Source organism: Cherax quadricarinatus, chromosome 26 (genome assembly GCF_038502225.1).
Source record: "Cherax quadricarinatus isolate ZL_2023a chromosome 26, ASM3850222v1, whole genome shotgun sequence".
Classification (NCBI taxonomy): Eukaryota; Metazoa; Arthropoda; class Malacostraca; order Decapoda; family Parastacidae; genus Cherax; species Cherax quadricarinatus.
In genome coordinates, this window is record NC_091317.1 from 7,926,214 (window position 1) to 7,946,028 (window position 19,815).

The following is a 19,815-nucleotide window of genomic DNA, read 5'->3' on the forward strand; positions in this document are numbered from 1 at the left end:
TGCTACTGGGCCCTCTCTCACCCCGCTCCATGAGCTTTATCAAACCTCGTCTTAAAACTGTGTATGGTTCCTGCCTCCACTACGTCATTTTCTAGGCTATTCCACTGCCTTACAACTCTATGACTGAAGAAATACTTCCTAATATCTCTCTGACTCATTTGTGTATTCAACTTCCAATTGTGGCCTCTTGTTTCTGTGTCCCCTCCCTGGAACATCCTGTCTTTGTCCACGTTGTCTATTCCACGCAGTATTTTATATGTCGTTATCATGTCTCCCCTGACCCTCCTGTCCTCCAGTGTCGTCAGGCCGATTTCCCTTAATCTTTCTTCATAGGACATTCCCCTTAACTCTGGAACTAACCCTGTCGCAAACCTTTGTACTTTCTCTAGTTTCTTGACGTGCTTTATCAAGTGCGGGTTCCAAACAGGTGCTGCATACTCCAGTACGGGCCTGACATACGCGGTGTACAGTGTCTTGAACGATTCCTTACTAAGGTATCGGAATGCTGTTCTCAGGTTTGCCAGGCGCCCATATGCTGCAGCAGTTATCTGGTTGATGTGTACTTCCGGAGACATGCTCGGTGTTATACTCACCCCAAGATCTTTCTCCTTGAGTGAGGTTTGCAGTCTTTGGCCACCTAGCCTATACTCGGTCTGTGGTCTTCTGTGCCCTTCCCCTATCTTCATGACTTTGCATTTGGCAGGATTAAATTCGAGAAGCCATTTGCTGGACCAGGTGTCCAGTCTGTCCAGGTCTCTTTGAAGTCCTGCCTGGTCCTCATCAGATTTAATTCTCCTCATTAACTTCACATCATCTGCAAACAGGGACACTTCTGAGTCTAACCCTTCCATCATGTCGTTCACATATACCAAAAATAGCACTGGTCCTAGGACCGACCCCTGTGGGACCCCGCTCGTCACAGGTGCCCACTGTGATACATCATTACGTACCATGACTCGTTGTTGCCTCCCTGTCAGGTATTCTCTGATCCATTGCAGTGCCCTTCCTGTTATATGCGCCTGATGCTCTAGCTTCTGCACTAATCTCTTGTGAGGAACTGTGTCAAAGGCCTTCTTGCAGTCCAAGAAGATGCAATCAACCCACCCCTCTCTCTCGTGTCTTACTTCTGTTATTTTATCATAAAACTCCAGAAGGTTTGTGACACAGGATTTGCCTTCCATGAATCCGTGCTGGTTGGCATTTATACTCTTGTTCCGTTCCAGGTGCTCCACCACTCTCCTCCTGATAATCTTCTCCATAATTTTGCATACTATACACGTCAATGACACAGGTCTATAGTTTAGTGCCTCTTTTCTGTCTCCTTTTTTAAAAATGGGAACTACATTTGCCGTCTTCCATACCTCAGGTAGTTGCCCAGTTTCCAGGGACGTGTTGAAGATTGTGGTAAGTGGCACGCACAACATATCTGCTCCCTCTCTAAGGACCCACGGGGAGATGTTGTCCGGTCCCATTGCCTTTGAGGTATCGATGTCCCTTAGCAGTTTCTTCACCTCCTCCTCATCTGTATGTATGTCGTCCAACACTTGTTGGTGTATTCCTTGCTGGTGTCCCCATCTGGTCTGTCCCCCCAGAGTCCTTCCTGTCTCTACTGTAAATACTTCCTTAAATCTCGTGTTGAGCTCCTCACATACCTCTTGATCGTTTCTTGTGAGTTCTCCACCTTCTTTCCTCAGCCTTATCACCTGGTCCTTGACTGTTGTCTTCCTCCTAATGTGGCTATACAGCAGTTTCGGGTCAGATTTGACTTTCGATGCTATGTCGTTTTCATACTGTCGCTGGGCCTCCCTCCTTATCTGTGCATACTCGTTTCTGGCTCTTCTACTAATCTCCTTGCTTTCCTGGGTCCTATGCCTCCTGTACCTTTTCCATTCTGTGTGTGTGTGTGTGTGTGTGTGTGTGTGTGTGTGTGTGTGTGTGTGTGTGTGTGTGTGTGTGTGTGTGTGTGTGTGTGTGTGTGTGTGTGTGTGTGTGTGTGTGTGTGTGTGTGTGTGTGTGTGTGTGTGTGTGTGTGTGTTTGTGTGTGTGTGTGGCATTTGTGATGGCCGAGTGGTTATGAGAGCTGCCTGGGAATCTTGTCCGTCCCAGAAGCAGTATCAAGTCCTGCTTGTTTCTACATGTTGCATATATATATATATATATATATATATATATATATATATATATATATATATATATATATATATATATATATATATATATACATACATATATATATATATATATATATATATATATATATATATATATATATATATATATATATATATATATATATATATATATATATGTATATATATTAAATTTTCATTGGTTGAAGCTCTTAGTTCTTTCTCTTTTATATAGGTTCATTGGTCTGTCACTATGCATCTGAAGAAATATTTTCTTGTACTGTGGCCTATTCTTGTGTCTGTAGTAGTTTAAAATGATTATACCTATGTCCATAATTTTTAAAGGGGTGGACCACTAAGCCAGCGTAAGGCCTCGGTCAGATAACCTAAAGCTTCAATGGCGGGTCATCATCAAAGACCCCAATGGAAATAAGTCACTGTCAGACTTTTTTGGGGGTCATCCTAGATAATCTACACATATGCTGCTATGAATGATAATGTATCTATGTGTACCTGTACCTTAATAAACGTATTTACCTGCGTCAGGAAACACTTGTCCTGCTTCCTGGCGAACCTTACCTACATACCTCTGTTGTAGTTACTAAGAAATCTTTAGTGACTCTCTCATAGCTGTGCCAGAGCGGTGGTGGTGCTCACAGTGGTATAAAAATGATGGTAGTGGTGGTAGTTCTCACACGTCACACATGGATGCACGAATCACACTCCGCGACACAACAATCAGCACAGTGTTTCCTGATGTGTACTCTACATTCCGAACCACACCCTGTGTAAGATGCTAGCTACCTCAACACACCCTGTGTAAGATGCTAGCTACCTCAACACACCCTGTGTAAGATGCTAGCTACCTCAACACACCCTGTGTAAGATGTTAACTACCTCAACACACCCTGTGTAAGATGCTAGCTACCTCAACACACCCTGTGTAATTGCTAGCTACCTCAACACACCCTGTGTAAGATGCTAGCTACCTCAACACACCCTGTGTAATTGCTAGCTACCTCAACACACCCTGTGTAAGATGCTAGCTACCTCAACACACCCTGTGTAAGATGCTAGCTACCTCCACACACCCTGTGTAAGATGCTAGCTACCTCAACACACCCTGTGTAAGATGCTAGCTACCTCAACACACCCGGTATGAAATACTGCTCACCTCGACACACCCTGTGTAAGATGCTGGCTACATGAACACCCTGTATGTGAGATGGTGAGCACCTTAACACACCCTGTGCAAAATGATGGATACCTCAACACACCTTATGTAAGATGCTGGCTACCTAAACACACCCTGGGTAAGATGCTAGGTACCTCAACACACACCGTGTAAGATGCTAGCTACCTCAAAACACACTCTATGAGATACTATCTACGTCAAAACATCCTGTGTGGCTACGTCAACACGCCCTGTGTGAAACACTGGTCACCTCGACACATCCTGTGTAAGACGCTGGTTACCTCAACACACCCTGTGTAAGATGCTGGTTACCTCAACACATCCTGTGTAAGACGCTGGCTACCACAACACACCCTGTGTAAGACGCTGGCTACCACAACACACCCTGTGTAAGACGCTGGCTACCACAACACACACTGTTTAAGATGCTGGCTACCACAACACACTGTGTAAGATGCTGGCTACCACAACACACACTGTGTAAGACGCTGGCTACCACAACACACACTGTGTAAGACGCTGGCTACCACAACACACACTGTGTAAGATGCTGGCTACCTCAACACACTCTATGTGAGATGCGATGCTGGCTACCTCAACACACCTTGTGTAAGATGCTAGCTACCTTAGCACACCCTATGTGAGATGCCGGCTACCTCGACACACCCTGTATAAAATTCTGGCTACCTCAACACACCTTGTGTAAGATGCTGGCTACCTCAACACACACACTTTAAACCATACCCCCGGTTTGTTTTCAATCGTGTCATTACGATTTCTTGAGACACACACTTTGTAAGATGCTGGCTACCTTAACACACCCTATGTGAGATGCTGGCTACCTCAACACACACTATGTAAGATGCTGGCTACCTTAACACACACACTATGTAAGATGCTGGCTACCTCAACACACACACTATGTAAGATACTTGTTACCTCAACACACACTATGTAAGATGCTGGCTACCTTAACACACACACTATGTAAGATACTTGTTTCCTCAACACACACACTATGTAAGATGCTTGCTACCTCAACACACACTATGTAAGATGCTGGCTACCTTAACACACCTTATGTGAGATGCTGGCTACCTCAACACACACTGTGTAAGATGCTGGCTACCTCAACACACACTGTGTAAGATGCTGGCTACCTCAACACACCCTATGTGAGATGCTGGCTACCTCAACACACACTGTGTAAGATGCTGGCTACCTCAACACACACTGTGTAAGATGCTGGCTACCTCAACACACACTGTGTAAGATGCTGGCTACCTCAACACACCCTATGTGAGATGCTGGCTACCTCAACACACACTGTGTAAGATGCTGGCTACCTTAACACACACTGTGTAAGATGCTGGCTACCTCAACACACACTGTGTAAGATGCTGGCTACCTCAACACACACTGTGTAAGATGCTGGCTACCTCAACACACACTGTGTAAGATGCTGGCTACCTCAACACACCCTATGTGAGATGCTGGCTACCTCAACACACACTGTGTAAGATGCTGGCTACCTCAACACACACTGTGTAAGATGCTGGCTACCTCAGCACACCCTATGTGAGATGCTGGCTACCTCAACACACCCTATGTGAGATGCTGGCTACCTCAACACACACTGTGTAAGATGCTGGCTACCTCAGCACACCCTATGTGAGATGCTGGCTACCTCAACACACACTGTGTAAGATGCTGGCTACCTCAGCACACCCTATGTGAGATGCTGGCTACCTCAACACACCCTATGTGAGATGCTGGCTACCTCAACACACACTGTGTAAGATGCTGGCTACCTCAGCACACCCTATGTGAGATGCTGGCTACCTCAACACACCCTATGTGAGATGCTGGCTACCTCAACACACACTGTGTAAGATGCTGGCTACCTCAACACACCCTATGTGAGATGCTGGCTACCTCAACACACACTGTGTAAGATGCTGGCTACCTCAACACACACTATGTAAGATGCTGGCTACCTCAACACACACTATGTAAGATGCTTGCTACCTCAACACACACTATGTAAGATGCTGGCTACCTCAACACACACTGTGTAAGATGCTGGCTACCTCAACACACCCTGTGTGAAATACTGGTCACCTCGGCGCACCCTGTATAAGATGCTGGCTACCTCAACATACCTTGTGTAAGATGTCACCTCAGCACACCCTGTGTATGATGGTAGCTATTTCAACACACCCTTTGTAAGATGCTGGCTACCTTAACACACCCTGTGTGAAATACTGGTCACCTCGGCACACCCTGTATAAGATGCTGGCTACCTCAACATACCTTGTGTAAGATGTCACCTCAGCACACCCTGTGTATGATGGTAGCTATTTCAACACACCCTTTGTAAGATGCTGGCTACCTTAACACACCCTGTGTGAGATGGTAGTTACCTCAACACACCCTGTGTAAAATGTTATCTCAACACACCCTGTGTAAGATGCTGGCTACCTCAACACATCTTGTGTGAGATGCTTGTCACCTCGACACACCCTGTCAAGATAATGGCTACCTCAACATACTGTTTGTAAGATGCTAACCACTTCCATACTGTAGGCCTAGGGCAACCATCGTGGTGCCAGTGTAGGCTGAGTACAGACCATCCTGTGTGTACAAATCACTATAAATCTCAAAGACGCTGAGTACAACTATTTTGATTCTCTTGAGGTTGAATCATAATACCATCCTTTTCTCTCTCTCTCTCTCTCTCTCTCTCTCTCTCTCTCTCTCTCTCTCTCTCTCTCTCTCTCTCTCTCTCTCTCTCTCTCTCTCTCTCTCTCTCTCTCTCTCTCTCTCTCTCTCTCTCTCTCTCTCTCTCTCTTTAGATGGTATACTTTCCCTTCGTCACAATAATGCACTTCATAAATATCGAATTCAACTTTCACCTGTTGCAGAATGCTCATTTGTTTACTTACTATTCCTTTATCGTCTACTGACTTCTGGAACACAAGAGGAGCGTTCGTCTTCTTGGCACTAACAATGCTCTTCCCTTTCATTTCAGAGACCATAGCCAGCCCATTAGACAATTATTTGTTATCGCTCCTTCCATCCCTCACAGAGGCCATCTTTTATAGTTAGGCCTTAAACACAACACATCTGACCTAAATTTTAACCTCGGGTTTTGTTCCTGACGACGCCTGCCTTTCCCAGTATATTGTCACATGTTTTACTCCTCAGAACACACGTGTAATGAGCTGACCTTGGTTGTCTCCTCACATTCCTCTGGCGTGACCTAGCAGCTTATTGCTAAAATCTTCAACAGAAATATTCATGATATAGAAAAGCATACTTACTACTGCTACTACTACTACTACTACCACTACTACTGCTACTACTACTACTACTACTACTACTACTACTACTACTACTACTACTACTACTACTACTACTATTACTACTATTACTACTACTACTACTACTACTACTACTACTACTACTACTACTACTACTACTACTACTACTACTACTAATAATAATAATAATATTATTATTATTATTATTATTATTATTATTATTATTATTATTATTATTATTATTATTATTATTATTATTATTATTATTGCAATTATGATTATTTGCTCTTATATTCATTATCACTCATGTTTTTTCTGCATCCTATGGACTTGCTTGGAAGGTAAGTTTATAAGCAGCTATTCCACGCCAGAGGAATGTGAGGAGACAACCAAGGTGTGTTCTGAAGAGTATAACATATGACAATGTACTGGGAAAGGCAGGCGTCGTCAGGAACAAAACCCGAGGTTAAGATTCAGGTCAGATGTGTTGTGTTTAGGGTCTAATTGAAAATGACGGCCTTTGTGAGGGAAGGAAGGATCTATAATTCTTTGAAAGTGATCAGTTTATAGGATGGCTATGATCTTTAACATGATAGGAAAGAGCGTTGTTAGTGCCAACAAGACAAATGTTCATAACGTGTTTAAGTCGATAGATGGCAGGAAAAAACAGTAAATAAACACCTAAGGGTAGGTAGCAGGTACAGCAAGCACTCGAGTGTTATCAAGTGTATTAGTGTGACGAAATCAACCTATAATATACGGAGAGCCATGTCTGGTATTATGATTCAACCTTAAGGAACTGAGGTTGGTTGTACACAGCGACTGTGGGATGTTATATTGATTGGTAGTAAGCCTATATTAACAGTTTATGACAGTGTGTTCTCAGCCTTCAGTGGCGCCAAGATGTATCCTCGGGCTATAGTTTTTATTTATTTATTTATTTAATTATTTATTAATTTGAACATGATACAGAGAAGTACGAGGAATACAATTTTTAAAGTGCAACATGCCAAAGTCCCTTGTATGTAGAACATTATGGGCAGCTTAAAATTAACTTAAGATTAACTAAGCAATGATATATTCAGTGGTACAAAAAATATTGTAAACAGATAACAATTTAGTACAAATGAGTATTACAAAGACAGGTCATATGGTCATTACTGTGTTGTTGTGTAATCAGTAGAATGGAGTATTATGTTAGGTAATGAAGTTAAATAATAACAAAGTTTGATTGGATCACAGGTTGACATTTATGAGATACAATAATGAGATACATATATGAGATACAATTTATGAGATGCAATTATTCAGTATTTATTTAGTTGTGGGTGAGTAAGTGATTTTTGAGAAGAGACTTGAATTTATAAACAGACAGTGTTTCTTTTATATTCACAGGTAATGAATTCCAGATTTTAGGGCCTTTTATGTGCATTGAGTTTTTGCATAGTGTGAGATGGACACGAGGAACATCAAAGAGTGATCTGTGCCTTGTAACAGCAAATGTGTGTGTGTGTGTGTGTGTGTGTGTGTGTGTGTACTCACCTAATTGTACTCACCTAATTGTGGTTGCAGGGGTCGAGACTCAGCTCCTGGCCCCGCCTCTTCACCGACCGCTACTAGGTCCTCTCTCCCCCTGCTCCATGAGCTTTATCATACCTCGTCTTAAAACTATGTATAGTTCCTGCCTCCACTGCATCACTTGCCAGACTATTCCACTTCCTAACTACTCTATGACTGAAGAAATACTTCCTAACATCCCTTTGACTCAACTGAGTCTTCAACTTCCAATTGTGACCCCTTGTTTTTGTGTCCCATCTCTGGAACATCCTGTCTCTGTCCACCTTGCCTATTCCACGCAGTATTTTGTATGTCGTTATCATGTCTCCCCTGACCCTCCTGTCCTCCAGTGTTGTCAGACCGATTTCCCTTAACCTTTCTTCATAGGACATTCCCCTAAGCTCTGGAACTAGCCTTGTTGCAAACCTTTGCACTTTCTCTAATTTCTTGACGTGTTTGACGTTCTTGACGTGTGTGTGTGTGTGTGTGTGTGTGTGTTTGTGTGTGTGTGTGTGTGTGTGTGTGTGTGTGTGTGTGTGTGTGTGTGTGTGTGTGTGTGTGTGTGTGTGTGTGTTAGTTACCATTTTGTCCTAGGCACATGTCGATTAGACACTAGGCCTGTTGTATGTGTGTGTGTGTGTGTGTGTGTGTGTGTGTTCTCTGCTTAAAGCAACAGTATAATGTTGTGTACTCATTCTGCAGTAACAGCATGATGGTTTGTACTCAGCCTATAGTGGCAATATGATTCTACGTGCACAACCCATAGTGGCAACATATGTTGTGTATCCAGCCTAAAGTGACAGCATGATGCAGTGTACTCAGCCTACAGTGGCAACATGATGGTTGTAATCTGCCTTCTGTAATAGGATCTTTCTGAAATAACAATTATAGAACCAGATGAAGCTTGCCAATAGAAAAAAAAAAACTAAAAATTTAAACAAATCGTTAAATTACAAGACAATCTAGCACACAAATCTTAAATATCTGCCGACATTGATTCAGGTCTCCAAAAAAAACATAATTCACAAATTACTCGAGAAGAAGGGGCTCTGGTGGCCTGGTGGTTAACGCTCTCGCTTCACACGGTGAGGGCCTGGGTTCGATTCCGGACGTGTTTCTTTCCACCTGTTGTCTATGTTCCCCATCAGTAAAATGGGTACCTGGGTGTTAGTCGACTGGTGTGGGTCGCATCCTGGGACACTGACCTAAGGAGGCCTGGCCACAGACCGGGCCGCTGGGGCGTTGACCCCCGGAACTCTCTCCAGGTAAACTCGAGAAGAATGAATATGCAGGTGGAGCAACATTGACCAACGGGACGTCTGAGTCACTGTACACTATAGAAACTCTGTTTACATTGAAACATTACTTCATGTACTCTTTTAAAAACTGATATTCCCCACGACATGATTCAAGGCAGCTTTCTCTTATTCCTCACTTATATATAAACACAAATGTAAATTTTTAGTCCTACCACCTAGATAACAAATTGAAATTCATTGCTTTTATCTTATGCATATAAACATTTGTAAAAAAAACATTAAGAATATGTTCGAAGAACTGTTACTGCATGACTACTGTACCATTTACTACATATACATTACTCTATACTGTATACATGGCAACTATACTGTATACATGGCAACTATACTGTATACATGGCAACTATACTGTATACATGGCAACTATACTGTATACATGGCAACTATACTGTATACATGGCAACTATAGGGAAACAAGCCTTTACACTTTTCTAATGTTAAATCAAAATCTTTTAGGCGCTGAACTGAGATGTTAACACAGTTCAATTTTATTTCTTTTCTGCAGTATACAAAATGTAATTTAAATGTAATAAAATACTGTTAAGCATAGAAGAAAGTCACTGGCATGTTGTGCATTTCTCTCAGACTTAAGACTTTTAGAGCCGCAGCTGAAGCCACAGGCACAGCACAACGAATGTCTCTTCTATACTGCACTAGCAAGACGGAATTGATCTAGAAATGATACACAGTGTGCTGTTTCTTAAAGGAAGAGAGTAAAAAGATGAAAAAAAAATACAAGAAATATAAAAGAAATGTCTGAGCTCCAGTTAACTCTTCCACAGATTTTTTCTGCATATTGTGTATTGTAATGGTAGCAAAGTAAGATAAGATTTCGTTCGGATTTTTAACCCCGGAGGGTTAGCCACCCAGGATAACCCAAGAAAGTCAGTGCGTCATCGAGGACCGTCTAACTTATTTCCATTGGGGTCCTTAATCTTGTCCCCCAGGATGCGACCCACACCAGTCGACTAACACCCAGGTACCTATTTGCTGCTAGGTGAACAGGACAACAGGTGTAAGGAAACGTGTCGAAATGTTTCCACCCGCCGGGAATCGAACCCGGGCCCTCCGTGTATGAAGCGGGAGCTTTAGCCACCAGACCACCGGCCTGGTCGCCTTTATTTATGTAAATGTATGCAACTGTGTAAAAATAAATGAATTTAGTATAAATATTAGTGATAATATTTTCATTATAGTTACCTGTAATTATATTGTCTTCATTTAAATATAGTCTACTGAAGATATGATCAATACATTGTGAATATAATTAAGAGTTACAGTGAAAGTTAACTTATGGTTCGTCAGAAACGATGCGCGTCATAATACTGAATTATTTAAAATAGATCATTGTTATTATAACCGGGAAGATCATTTTTTTTCATACTCATCTATCACGATAACTGGAAAAAGTTTAAAATTACCGAAAGATTCCCATGACCAGATCTCGACTGTCATATATGATTATTCGGATGCCCCAAAGTGAGTTGGCCTTCACGCACCACGAAATATTCTTATTTACCATTACTGTTTCCCTTCACATGTTACCTACCACTTTTGATACTGACTCAAACCACAGGCATGGCGGGGTGCTACGTCCTGAAGGTTACTGCAGGCGGGAGAAGCCACCTGTCCTATATAAAGTCCTGGACACCCAACCTGAACCATCACATTGTCCTGCTCCTCAAACCCTCAAGTCCTGCAGCCATGGTACGAGCATATACTTAGTGAGAACCTGTTTGGAAAAAAACAGTTGAACAATATATCGTATGGCATCGTATTTAATGCTATTAACACCGTTTTTTTTTTCTTATTAGCGTTACCTGTCAGTGATGATGTTGGCCGTGACGGCTGGTGTTTCTTATGGAGGATTCATTGGGGGCATTTCCCCCTTGGGAGGACTTGGTCATCTTGGAGGACTGGGTCACCTTGGAGGCCTTGGTAAACTTGGAGGGCTTGGTCTTGGAGGCCTTGGTGGCCTTGGTAAACTTGGAGGCCTTGGTGGTGGATTTGGAGGATACGGAGGCGGCGGGAAGGCATATGGTGGTCTAGGCGGCTTTGGTGGAGGATACAAAGGAGGATTTGGTAAGCATAACATATTTTTTCCACTCTAGACACAAATTTAAAAAAAAAAATATTAATAGCACAAAGAAACCCATTTGAGAAAATAAAACCAAGATAAGTACTATATATTGACCTATAACTGAAATTTTTCAGCAGACTGTTGAAGGTCTCAGTTGTTGAACGAAATAGATAATATTGGTAACATTTGCCTGCATATTTTTTGTGGTGGCCCGGTGGTCTGGTGGCTAAAGCTCCCGCTTCACACACGGAGGGCCCGGGTTCGATTCCCGGCGGGTGGAAACATTTCGACACGTTTCCTTACACCTATTGTCCTGTTCACCTAGCAGAAAATAGGTACCTGGGTGTTAGTCGACTGGTGTGGGTCGCATCCTGGGGGACAAGATTAAGGACCCCAATGGAAATAAGTTAGACAGTCCTCGATGACGCACTGACTTTCTTGGGTTATCCTGGGTGGCTAACCCTCCGGGGTTAAAAATCCGAACGAAATCTTATCTTATCTTATATTATATAATTTCATTATACAAATTTCCTGCACATAAGAAAAAGAAACAAATGACGATGTTTCGGTCCGACTTGGGCCATTAACTAGTGTGAATAACGGTCCAAGTCGGACCGAAACGTCGTCATAAATTTCCTTCTCCTACGTGCGAGTTATTAATGTTTTGCTCCAGTTACGGCATTGTGCCTCTTGTGTTCATCATTTCACTACATTATTTGCTAAGGAATACATAAACGTGAAAGTAATATTGCTTTCATTATTCCACAGGCGGCGAGAAAGGTCACACCTTCGTGCTGAGCGACAGCTACGGTAAGACTCTAACACCCGACTACCTTGTATGACACTACATAACATATATTTTATGCACATTTACGCAAAAGGCTGTTCTCTGGTTGTTCTTATGATTCACCTCTCTGCTTGCAGGAAGTCACGGAGGATATGGTTCCCTGGGCGGATTCGGTAAATTTGTCCTTCATGTTTATCGTATGACAAATGCAATATTATATCTTATTCACATGAAGATAAACAATGTCTTATTATATGTTCTCATGACTAACGTATTTGGTTGCAGGAGGTTATGGAGGATATGGTGGAAAGGGAGGATATAATAAGTTTGGTGGACTCGGTGGACTCGGCGGACTTGGTAAATTTGGTGGACTTGGCTTTGGAAGGAAGTAAGACGTTTGGAGCCGCGTCCTGATGAAGTTCATGAGTGTTCTTCAGTGATCATTACTGCTACCGGAATATAACGGCTGAGAAGTGATCATGTTCTTTTATTAATGTTATCTTTTCATTTACTTTTCTGAGAGTATCGGATGATCATTGCTAATAATACTGCATTTTTAAAATTTCTATCTATAACTAAGATATATAATCGCAAAGAGACAAATTTTATTTATTCTCTCAGACTCTGAAAAAAATTATTTTCTGTAGTAATTTTTAACACTAAGCAAAGAAACAATGAGGCAATTAAAATAATTTTAGTAATTAGTTCCATTTTTTAGATAGACTCTGTTTAAATAAATGAATTGCTCATGGGCTGGCCTGGAGTCGAACCCACGTCCAGCCAGAGTCCAGATGTAAATATATACAGTATATATATATATATATATATATATATATATATATATATATATATATATATATATATATATATATATATATATATATATATATATATATATATATATAAATATAAACATAATGTATATGTAAATCAAATATTGAATATAATAGTATAGAATACTACTATATTAAGAGTAGATTTGATTTAAAAATACATGTTTTCCCCCATGACTATATGTAAGTAAATCATGTGTGTGTGTGTGGCACGAAAACTATGTTCAGGCGTGGAAGGCCAGCCATGGGTCAGCACCACATGTCATACCATAGTTTAGGTAGTTCTCGTTACTACATATATATTTATACCAACAGCCAAATGTCTTTCTTGTATTATTAATATGTTAATACACGAATGAGCTTTGTTTCGTTGTTTATTTATCCATTTAGTTATATTTACTTAAGTATTTTCGTCGCCACCACAGACCACTTGGAAAAAACCTTGAATCTGTTCTAAGTGATGTTATCTATCTGGACATTTAAAGTAGATGGAGTACATAGACAGGACAGATAGCAGTGAAACTTTCTGTACACTCCAAGGTTATCTCTTGAGAACAACTACAAAACTCTCCCCCACCCCCCTCTACTTCCTGTGTTTGATTGACAGAGTTCTTGAAAATGACCCACTGGTGCGCTGAGAAAATGTCTGAGAACATTTTATAGGAAATGTTATACATGGAGGATTTTTGGAAGGTCAGCGCCCCCGCGGCCAGGTTCTTAACCAGGAAGGTCAGCGCCCCCGCGGCAGGGTTCATAACCAGGAAGGTCAGCGCCCCCGCGGCAGGGTTCTTAACCAGGAAGGTCAGCGCCCCCGCGGCAGGGTTCTTAACCAGGAAAGTCAGCGCCCCCGTGGGCAGGTTCATAACCAGGAAGGTCAGCGCCCCCGCGGCAGGGTTCTTAACCAGGAAGGTCAGCGCCCCCGCGGCAGGGTTCTTAACCAGGAAGGTCAGCGCCCCCGCGGCCAGGTTCATAACCAGGAAAGTCAGCGCCCCCGCGGCCAGGTTCATAACCAGGAAGGTCAGCGCCCCCGCGGCAGGGTTCTTAACCAGGAAGGTCAGCGCCCCCGCGGCCCGGTTCTTAACCAGGAAGGTCAGCGCCCCCGGGGTCCGGTTATTAACCAGGAAGGTCAGCGCCCCCGGGGCCCGGTTCTTAACCAGGAAGGTCAGCGCCCCCGCGGCAGGGTTCTTAGCCAGGAAGGTCAGCGCCCCCGCGGCCCGGTTCTTAACCAGGAAGGTCAGCGCCCCCGCGGCAGGGTTCTTAACCAGGAAGGTCAGCGCCCCCGGGGCCCGGTTCTTAACCAAAAAGGTCAGTGCCCCCGGGGCCCGGTTCTTAGCCAGGAAGGTCAGCGCCCCCGCGGCAGGGTTCTTAACCAGGAAGGTCAGCGCCCCCGGGGCCCGGTTCTTAACCAAAAAGGTCAGTGCCCCCGGGGCCCGGTTCTTAACCAGGTCACCAAGAAGAGTATGGATTTTATATGCCACAATTACTACTATTACTAGCACTATTACTAACGCCACTATCACTAACACCGCTATTACTAACACCACTATCAGTAACACCACTATCAGTAACACCCCTATTACTAACACCACTATCACTAACAGCACTATCACTAACACCACTATCACTAACACCGCTATTACTAACACCACTATCACTAACAGCACTATCAGTAACACCACTATCAGTAACACCGCTATTACTAACACTACTATCACTAACACCACTATCACTAACACCACTATCACTAACACCACTATCACTAACACCGCTATTATTAACACCACTATCACTAACACCACTATCACTAACACCACTATCACTAACACCACCATCACTAACACCACTATCACTAACACCACTATCACTAACACCACTATCACTAACACCACTATCACTAACACCACTATCACTAACACCATCACTAACACCGCTATTACTAACACCACCATCACTAACACCACTATCACTAACACCACTAACACTAACACCACCATCACTAACACCACTATCACTAACACCATCATCACTAACACCACTATCAATAACACCACCATCACTAACACCACTATCACTAACACCACTATTAATAACACCACCATCACTAACACCACTATCACTAACACCGCTATTACTAACACCACTATCACTAACACCGCTATTACTAACACCACTATCACTAACACCACTATCATTAACACCACTATCACTAACACCACCATCACTAACACCACTATTACTAACACCACTATCACTAACACCACTATCACTAACATCACTATCACTAACACCACCATCACTAACACCACTATTACTAACACCACCATCACTAACACCACCATCACTAACACCTCTATCACTAACACCACCATCACTAACACCACTATCACTAACACCACCATCACTAACACCACTATCACTAACACCACCATCACTAACACCACTATTACTAACACCACCATCACTAACACCACTATCACTAACACCACCATCACTAACACCTCTATCACTAACACCACCATCACTAACACCACTATTACTAACACCACCATCACTAACACCACTATCACTAACACCACCATCACTAACACCTCTATCACTAACACCACCATCACTAACACCACTATCACTAACACCACCATCACTAACACCACCATCACTAACACCACCATCACTAACACCCCTATTACTAACACCACTATCACTAACACCACTATCACTAACACCACCATCACTAACACCACTATCACTTACACCACCATCACTAACACCACTATTACTAACACCTTTATCACTAACACCACCATCACTAACACCACTATTACTAACACCTTTATCACTAACACCACCATCACTAACACCACTATTACTACTGCTACTATTACTGCAACTACTATCAAGACTACTATTACTACTACAACTTCCATTACTACACTACTTCTACTAATATAACCACTACTACTAATATAACCACTACTACACTACTTCTACTAATATAACCACTACTACTAATATAACCACTACTACACTACTTCTACTAATATAACCACTACTACTAATATAACCACTACTACACTACTTCTACTAATATAACCACTACTACTAATATAACCACTACTACACTACTTCTACTAATATAACCACTACTACTATCTTTACTACCACAAATACTATATCTTATTTTTGAGGTCCATGTTAAAAAATGCCACATTATTTTTTACCAATTATCACGTTCAGTATGCTAGGTCGTCGCTGCACTGATTCCGGAGCATAACTTATTGCATCATTCAGAAATCTACAAATTAAATCAGCAGAGAGACTGTCAGCATTACAAGTGAAATATGTCAACTTTTGCTACAACACGTTTCCATCAGAGCCCAGTAACTTTACTTCTTAAGAAAGTTAAAACAAATTGTAAACAACGAGTGAAAAAAATGACTGGATAAAAGCGTGAAAAATTAGACACATGTGCAACATCTGGGTATCTTTATTGTAGACGTTTCGCTATCCAGTGGTTTTATCAATACAAATTCAAGGACATAATTGGAAGACAACACTAATAAATTAGTTAATTCCGACTGAACATACTTATTCACTCATTTTAAGTTACAAGACGAGAGGAATTATCCTTCCTCAGCTCATTTCAAAGCTCAGCCCCATCTACTGTACCGTGACCGAGGGTGAGACACAACAATCGACAAACACCCAGACACTCATTTATTCCTGGTGGGAATAAGGACAAGTAGGTGTAAGGAGACTTGCTTGCATGTCTCGCCCTTCCTGGGAATCGAACCAACAGTAGTTCATATATCAGTTGTATGACGAAGAAATGACTTACTCTACTTCTCTTGGCTATGTTCTAAGTGTCTAAATGTCAATAACATGTAAATATAACGGTAATTCAGAGAGAATTCATAATGATTCACAGAGAACATTGATGTGATTAATATGTATAGTTATTGAAATGTGCCTAAATCTGCATACTTTAAATGTTCCCAAATGGTTAAGTGATTTTTAATATATATTATGAATGCTGTAAGTGGTACATTTATCTACAAAATACAATATCTGGTATGAACTGAGATCATCTCATAAAGACAGATACAATAACTCCCCATCCCTTTGCTGGTCATAGGCTTCACAATGTACAAAGCCAATAACCCAGCCAGATATTAAATCAGATTAATATGCTCTATTACAAACATTTCCAATGTTTAATGCAAACATTAACCACAACAGGATACAGCAAATGTTTACCTTCAACAAATAATATAATTAGTAAAATAAAATAAGTAATCAGTAACGTTAGCTAGTTCTCTCAATTTTGTTTTATTGATTCTAACTACGCAGTGGTTCCCAAACTGGGGGTAAATTACCCCCTGGGGGTAATTTAACCATTTTTCGGGGGTAATGGAGGGGTGACAGAAAAAAAGTTATGAATTCTGAAAATCAAGAAAACAATGCGGTACCCGGTATGAGGATTATTGTTAACTTTGTCTTAGTATATAAAGAGAGCCTTGAAGTTGTTGGTATCATTCTCAACAACGTATCTGTGCGAGAAGGGCTTCTCAACTGTGCTGGGTATGAAAACAAAAAAAGAGGACTCGCTTGAATGTTGCAAACGATGCCAGGCTGGCACTTTCAACCACGAAGCCAAGAATTCCTAAACTAGCTTCAAGTATGCAACTCCATCCATCCCACTGATGTTCTTGACATCTTTGGTAATAGTCATTAGAGATGCACAATGTTCAAATACAATAAATAAAAGAAAATATCTCAAGTGTTTTAATTTAGCCATATATATCAATAATAACAACATTTTGTGAAAGGGGTAACATGCTTTATGTGGCATGTTAAATTGGGTAACAAGCTGAAAAAGTTTGGGAACAAATTTAAAGGGTGAAGATTATTGTCAATAATTTGGCATAACTAGTGATGCTTTGAGACTGACTTATTACAGCATACATTACTTCTCATTTAATTTTGCTTGTGATATATAGATGACATATCCACAGTGTGGTCAGTTTGAGACCTTAGATAAATTTCCTTCATCCATCCAATATTCCTTATTTTTGACTGATAGATAATTTTATCCTGGCATTGTGCATTCAAGAGCTGATCTGTTGTATGTTGTATAATGGGCCTTAAATGATTCTTTGTCTGAGTTTCAGAATGCATTTTATAAGTTTGTCAGTTGTCGTACAATGCTGCAAAATTTCTCTCATATGATTCCTCTTGCTGAGCCTCGCTCATGCGGTGTCCTCTATTCTGTCTCCTTGAACTTTCTCCCATTTTAATTACCTTATCGGTGTTTTAATTCGAACAATTACATCACTGACCATTTCTGTGACTAGCAGAGATCATCTTGCAGCACATTGCTGTCTTCATCTGTGTGAAGAGATTTTCTGGTGTTGGGAATTCTGCATTTTCGACATTTTTGTTTTGCCTTTTTTTTTCTTTTCTGCCTCACAGTACATGTTGGACTATAAGTTGTCCTTTTTTTTTTCTCATCTTTTCCTTGCAGGAGCTGCATCTCTGCTGTGTCCTGACTATATTATAAGAAAGTTTCTCGTTTCCTGAGTTTTTTTTTTTCCTGGATTCGTTTTCATATCTTGTCTTGTTCAGAAATATTCATATACAATTGGAAAAGCTTTTTTTATGAGGGGGTTTCCTTTTCTCTTTTTTTCCTGCATGATTTGAACCCTACTGTGTGATGATGTCAAAGGCTGGTAGACAGTGGTTAGTCACTCTTTCAATCTTTTCTATATCAAAGCTGTTTTTGGAGAATACTAGATCTCTCCTCACTGGCGTGTTACCCTCACTCGTTTTCATTTGTTCATTAATGTGCTAAATTGGAGAGTTCTTCACTGATAAGTCGGGAATTCCGTTCACCTTGTTTACTGTGAACCATCTGTGTTCCGTTTTCTCAGTCTAAATTTATATTTAGCCTGTTGTAAATTTCAAATTGGCTCCAATCCTATTTGTTCCCCCTGCTGCCTTTTCCACTATATGTACTACTGCTGCGTTATTTATGTTATATTTCTGACTGGGTATTCTACCCTCTGGGGAAGGGAGAGAGAGAGAGAGAGAGAGAGAGAGAGAAAGGGATGTTGATGTTAGCCACTAAAGTTTTGTTCCTACCTGGAGTTTACCTGGAAAGGGTTTCGGGGGTCAACGCCCCCTCGGCTCGGTCTGAGACCAGGTCTCATGGTGGATCAGGGTCTGATCAACCAGGCTGTTACTGCTGGACGCACGCAAGCTGATGTACGAACCACAGCCCAGTTGGTCAGGTACTGACTTTAGGTGCTTGTCCAGTGCCTTCTTGAATACAGCCAGGGGTCTATTGGTAATCCCCCTTATGTATGCTGGGAGGCAATTCAACAGTCATGGACCCCGGACACTTACAGTGTTGTCTCTCAGTGTATTCATGGCACCCCTGCTTTTCATCGGGGGAATGTTGCATCTCCTGCCGAGTCTTTTGCTTTCATAGGGAGTGATTTTCGTGTGTAGGTTTGGTACCAATTCCTAAAGGACCTTCCAAGTGCATATTATCATGTAAGTCTCTCGCCTGCGTTCCAGGGAATACAAACCAAGG

The 19,815-nt window shown here is 41.7% G+C and overlaps 1 protein-coding gene across 1 annotated transcript; it reads left to right on the forward strand.

Moving 5' to 3' along the window:
- Positions 1-11,104: 11,104 nt before the first annotated feature.
- Positions 11,105-13,193, forward strand: LOC128691507 (uncharacterized). Its single transcript, XM_053780359.2, has 5 exons — positions 11,105-11,230; positions 11,338-11,605; positions 12,372-12,413; positions 12,528-12,563; positions 12,676-13,193. The coding sequence occupies exons 1-5, from the start codon at positions 11,228-11,230 to the stop codon at positions 12,780-12,782; spliced, it is 456 nt and encodes a 151-aa protein (XP_053636334.1). The 5' UTR covers positions 11,105-11,227; the 3' UTR covers positions 12,783-13,193.
- The last annotated feature ends 6,622 nt before the right edge of the window (positions 13,194-19,815 follow it).